General features: G+C 38.7%; 1 protein-coding gene across 1 annotated transcript; it reads right to left on the bottom strand.

Moving 5' to 3' along the window:
* Window positions 1–1,572: 1,572 nt before the first annotated feature.
* Window positions 1,573–4,490, bottom strand: LRRN1 (leucine rich repeat neuronal 1). The gene has a single exon (XM_010286336.1). The coding sequence runs from the start codon at window positions 4,270–4,272 to the stop codon at window positions 2,122–2,124; it is 2,151 nt and encodes a 716-aa protein (XP_010284638.1). The 5' UTR covers window positions 4,273–4,490; the 3' UTR covers window positions 1,573–2,121.
* Between the last annotated feature and the right edge of the window lie 1,551 nt (window positions 4,491–6,041).

Raw genomic sequence — 6,041 nt, 5'->3', positions numbered from 1 at the left:
CATATACAGAAGAAGGTGACAAATAAATGCTTCCACCATGCTACTTCCCCGTGATCAAAAGACACTTGCCTAATTCCAACATCTAATTGTCACATGATTAAAAATGTATGAGATGTCATGAACATATAAAGATGGTGTATAGCAGCATAAGTACTTGATTTAAATGCATAATTAATAGCTTTACTCGGCTTTATGTTGAAATGCAAGATCAACAAGGCATGTATCCAAGGGACGTACTGAAGTTTTTGCACCAAAGCAGCTCATTAGTGAAACTATGCTGATAACTTTTTCACTTTTAGACGGTTGGCTGAAGGGGAAAAACAAGTTTGAAGCTCTATGTAAATTTGGTGGGGGGCTGTGATATATTTGAGAACCACTGCGTTAAAAAACTTCAAACTACCCCAAACCCCAGGCACATCCATTATTTTAACAATTAACTTCTACTTACCAAGAACGTATTTGGTACGTAAAAACATTTTAAAAGTTGCACATGGATAGTGGTCATAAAGCGTAGAAAATTCTGTGCTTGCTGATTAGGTATCTGGCGTCAGTGTAAGCACGTACTTCACCAGAAACCCACCCTGCTTGTGACTCGTGTGCGCTCCCTGCGGAGAACTTCCATGGATTCGGAGAAGACAACGTACAAACCCTCTGTAGGTTCAACTGTAAGTTACGCATTTATATTATACCCAGTGCACACATAGAAACACCACTGCTTTCCGAGGTTTTGCACTTTTACCATATTAAAATACTTAGAGCACTGGTTATTATTAACCCTGTAAAAAAATACAGTTCAGGATTGTACCCAAACATATTACTTTGTTAGTTTTAGCTATCTTAATTTCTGCTTTTGAAGGAACATTAATCCAATTCACTTTTTTTTTAGGTATATATCAGGATTCAACTATTTTATTTGTTCAGTAGCACTGAGTTGTTGTTTTTTGTCCTAACTGATCATAATGACAGGTAAATGTCAGCTTCATATATATCTTAGCTCAGAATATAAACACGAAAGTATACAAAAAGGAAAATGTTTTGTTACACACTCTGTGCATTATTTTTGCTGTGTACCTTATGCCAAACAGTTTTGATTCTGCATGTGACTTACAGTCCAAAAGCCATACCAATATGTTTTTCCAATTAAATTATTTTAAATATTTTGCATCTAGTGCAGAGAAAACACTGCTATTAAAATAAATGCATACAAAAGAAAAAAATTGGAACTTTGTTGAAACGTAATTCCATCAAGAAAAAACAACAGTATTTTTATGTAACATTTTGGATATATTTTGTGTCAAAACATGATCACCAGTCAAACTAGTGACATCTAAACTCAATACATTATTGTGACTTCTAAAATAAAAAATCAGAACAAAACTAAATTTATTATAGCTTTGCTTTCATTAAACACCATGTGTTGGTGATTTAAACACAACAAAATTCTAGTACTCTCCAAAAGTGTCTACTAAATATAATAAAAAGAATAAGAGAACAATTAACACTTAGTCTGTTACATTAAAAAATCGGATGTACATATGTCTATTGCCTGTTAGCTTTACCTAAGCCTTTTCGACTACTACAAAAATAAAAAGAAAAAAGAAAACCCATTGTTCAAAGTCAAAAACATTCAAATCAGTTGATACAACATTACAGTACAGTCAACTAACATCATTCAAGGTCTCCTTTTCTCGCTGTACGAGTCCTTAGACCAGTGTTACAAACCTAGTTCAATGCAGTTTCAAAACTGTATGTTAGCTTTGCAAGATACTGTACTCTACTGATGGCTTCAGAAGAATGGGGTTGCGCTACTTTTGAATCACAGGGTAACCCCAGCCTCTCATTAATTTTATTCAGCACTGTAGTTAGAACAGCATTAAGTTTAGCACAATAACTAAAAAAAGGGGGAGGGGGGAAAAGAATTGGAAGCTAGGTGAAGCTGCCCTTTGTGTCAAACAATTGCGATACGCTATACTAAAAAATTCTGAAATATCCACCTGTCCTCGCCGCTCTGCCACAAACTAGCAAAGTCAAAAATACAAAAGTCTTCAACTTCTCGTTTTTGCAGAATAAAGCAAAAAAGTCTTTGTGCTCCTTACTACCAGAAGCAAAATATCCTCTGAGTTACCACATGTAATAGCTTCTGGATGTGTCGACTTGGGTTGGCTTGGTCTCTGCAGAACCATCCTTGTCTTTTTCACTGTCACCTTCCCAGAGATTAATAAGTGGAGGGTAGAGCTCGTTCAGTGGGATTGAAGAAGTCTTTTGCATATATTTTTTCAATGAATGGTGGTAGTTTTTTCTCTTAAATCTTTTTGCAATGTAAACAGAAAGGGAGGCGAGGCTAATGACAGCAAACATGGACCCCATTACTGCTGCGAGGGCAGTGCTGGTTTCTTGGTCTGAAATATCTAGCGCAAAAGCTGCATTTTTTGTTGTAACGTTAACGCAGGACTTCTGCGTTTGCTGATGGATATTTGACACCGTTAGACACACTTCATAATCTGTAGATGGTTGTAAATGCGTGAGGTTATATTCATGAACATCAACTGGGACCCTAGCGGTGTACGTAATATGAGGGTTGTCAATCTTCATAGTGGCCGATGACCATTTTAAATTGGAAGTCATGACATTGGAATTAACTTTCCAAGAAACTAAGATGGAATGCGATTCGGCTTGCTTAACATAGATTTTCAGAACCTGGGTACCATCCAAAAGCGTTCCGTTCACCCGGATAGCAGCGACCCTTGTGTCAGCCCCTTCTAAGTTTTGAGCAACACAGGTGTACCTCCCGGAGTCTTCAACCTGGATGTTAGAGATTTCCAAGGTGCCTTCACTGCTCAGCTTGTATTTGTCAGAGAGACTTTCCACAGTTACTTTATTGCCGAGAGGAGTGACCCAGTAAATTTCTGGCTCAGGTTCTGCCATGGCCCGACAATCTAAAAACACTGTCATGCCAATGTCCAAGTTTAAGTGATTTGGAAAGGTCTCATGAGAGATCATTGGAAGACACTGTTCGTTTGAATCCTGTATTAACACTTCCTTCACTTGCTGTCCTCTGTATTCTGGAGGCATAGCGCAAAACATGGATAGAGGCTCCATGAAACGGATATTGGTTTTGTTTGAATTGATCCAGTGAATGACACAGTCGCACCTGAGCGGGTTACTGTGGATACTGATCTCACGCAGGTTTGGAAGGGATTCGACCGTCTTTTGGTAGACTGCATTCAAGGCATTGTTGTTCAGCATCAAGCTCTCCAGGGCAGGAACGTTGCGAAATGCCAAACGATGTATGTAAGACAGCTTTGGATTGTTGGTGGCTTCAAGCTTTGTGAGTTCAGGCAGGTTGTCCAGTGCATACCTATCAACAGACACGAGTTCTCCCATATTATTGATTCCAAGCTCTTTCAATCTGAGCATGTTTTTAAAATCACCTTCTTGAATTTTATGAATCGGATTTTTGTTGAGATCCAGGAATTTTAAATTTGGAACTTTCTCAAGTGCAAGCTGAGGAACTTTCACCAATTTGTTGTCATAGAAGGAAAGACTTTCAAGACTATCCAAGCCTACCAAGGCATTGCCAGGAATGTCTGTGAGATACATACCTGCCAAAACTAGACTCCTTAAATTTGAGAGTGGTTTGAAATTCATATCTAGTATTCCAATCACTGGATTTTCTCCAATCATGAGAATCTCTAAGTTAGGAGTAGAATCAAACCAGCGGCTATCAATAACCTTTAATTTGTTGGAGTTGAGATGTAATCTCAAAAGGTTCTTCAGGCCAGAGAACGCATTTGCAGAAATGCTGCTGATCTGGTTGTGGTTTATATATAGTTCCTGAAGATTGCAAAGGTCTTGCAAGCAGTAGTCAGTCATCTCCGTTATCTGGTTTTCCTCCAGGTGCAAAGTAGTAAGTTGAGTGAGATTTGAGAGCCCCACATCTTTGATACTTGTGAAGTTGTTTTGTGAAAAATCCAGTTCTGTTAAATTGAACAGCTGTTGGAGTTCATCTGTGGTCTTTGCAATGTTGTTGCTTTGTAACAGAAGGACTTGAGTGTCACTGGAAAGATTGCTGGGGATTTTTGTTAACCGAAGGTCATTGCAGTCAACTGTTGTGGCTTCCCTGTACGTTGACTGTGGTGTAAACCATGGCCTGATTTCACATACACAAAGCTGTGGACATTCGTTACTCTGTATGGAAGACTCAGTTAATGAATTCATTAACAATTCTAGCACCAACTGGCAAACAGTTAAAACAACTCTAACCTTCGCCATGCTGGTCAGCTAGTGCGCTCAGCTCCCCAGCCCCTTAAAATAACAACAGACTGAGAAGGTAATTTGTTATCAGGCAGAAAATGTAAAGCTTAAAGTTTAAGGTGAAAGGCTTGGACATCCAGAAGGTGAAAGATGATTCTCTGAGTTTAGAGAAGTCAAGAAATGGTCTGCAGATTCTCAGCTGCTCCTCTGTGTTCCAGAACCTTCAGTCTCTGAAGATGTTCCTGAAAACAGATTAGGGTATATGTTATGTTCATCTCATACACAGGTCATATACTGTTTAATTTCTTCATCTTTTAAGGAGAAATATCTGAAAACAACCACTATTTTAATGTTCATCTCTTAGGAAAATCCTGATCTGGTATAGTTAAGTTATGTAGGGTTTGGAACTCTGTTCCACTTGCGATTTTCACGAGAAAACTCCCTGATAGTTCCCAAGTGAGTGACTGTAACAGTACACAATCATCTGCAAATAAAACTTTCTGATCTCTTTCAGTTTTACTCTGCAATATTTGTCTGAATGGCTTGAGAAATGCTGAGGATCGAGGATGTGCTTGCGAGTGCAGCTAGGTCTCAAATGAGTGTTCGGAGCGTAATCCCAATGGGAGTCAGGGTGCCAGAGCTGCCCCCAAGGCTCGGATTTCAGGTGTGTGGAAGTAAGGCTCAGAAGGATGTTGGTTTATAAGTTTCAAGCTAAATGCATACGAACTTTGCCAAAATTCATCCGAGTTAATCAAATTGGTTCCAGATAACAGCTTAGATTTAATCCAGCTAACCACCCAACAATAACAGTAAATTTGATTAAATAAATGCACTGTCCGTACTGCATTGTGCATCATACGTGAATCGTTTACCAAAGTTCCAAATTACTGTGTAAGTCACACAATTTGTATCTTTTTAGCCTGAAGTCATGCATGCAAGAGCAGGTTTAAATTAACCGAACGGTGTCCAGCGTACCTCAGAAAATCTGTTGTGTTGTGGGTTTTTGAACGTGTATTCAGGGAAAACCTAAGCTCTTAGTAAAACCTTTCTCATTCTCACTTTCTTGAAAAAGAAAGCTCCGGGGAACAAGTTTGTAACCTGCAAACCCATCTACTAGTGCTGCTGTAAAAAGTAGGGACAGTTTTGAGAGTTTCTGTATGTGTATGTGTAAAAACGTGCAATTCAAGGCCTGTGCTGTGAAATACAACAGCTGCCTATCTTCCAGACGAGAAGTCTGTTGCTTTGGTGATGGCGATGCTGCATGAACTATTTTCTCCGACTAGTGCATGTGGTGGTGACTTCACACGCCTAGCGCTATTCCTCTTGGCTCGTCGCGCACAGCGGTATCGGCAGACGAAGTACCCCTCTACCGTGTTCCACAGTGAAGGTTCAACAGGTTAGTGCATGTGTTCAACGAGCTTTGAATTAAATACAAACCATACGCAAGGCGTGCGACAAATATGAATAAGTATTTAAAGAACAGACTTCTTGAAATCTGAGGTGACACTATAAATCTCATGTTCCAGTGATTGCAGTTGAGACTTCTCAAACAAAAGTTATGTCTTTTTGTGTAACTAAAATAATCGAGTTGTGTTGTATCTGAGACAGAGTAAATAACGATGATTGACCGAAAGCAGGAAATAGTATCTTTTTCAATTAGAAAATTAGTAGTGAATAAATTAGAAATTTCAATTAGTAGTGAAGCCTCAACCCAATCAAAGCCCACAAAAGATATTACTATATAAAATAATAAAATCAAATACATCTTTTAACAATAGTTTTAAAGT

The sequence above is a fragment of the Phaethon lepturus genome, unplaced genomic scaffold (genome assembly GCF_000687285.1).
Source record: "Phaethon lepturus isolate BGI_N335 unplaced genomic scaffold, ASM68728v1 scaffold11874, whole genome shotgun sequence".
NCBI lineage: Eukaryota > Metazoa > Chordata > Aves > Phaethontiformes > Phaethontidae > Phaethon > Phaethon lepturus.
This window is presented reverse-complemented; position numbering and strand designations above follow the sequence as displayed.

What these genes read in the sequence shown, in the direction of transcription:
- LRRN1 (XM_010286336.1), bottom strand. Translation starts at nt 4,272, where the DNA reads ATGGCGAAGGTTAGAGTTGTTTTAACTGTTTGCCAGTTGGTGCTAGAA.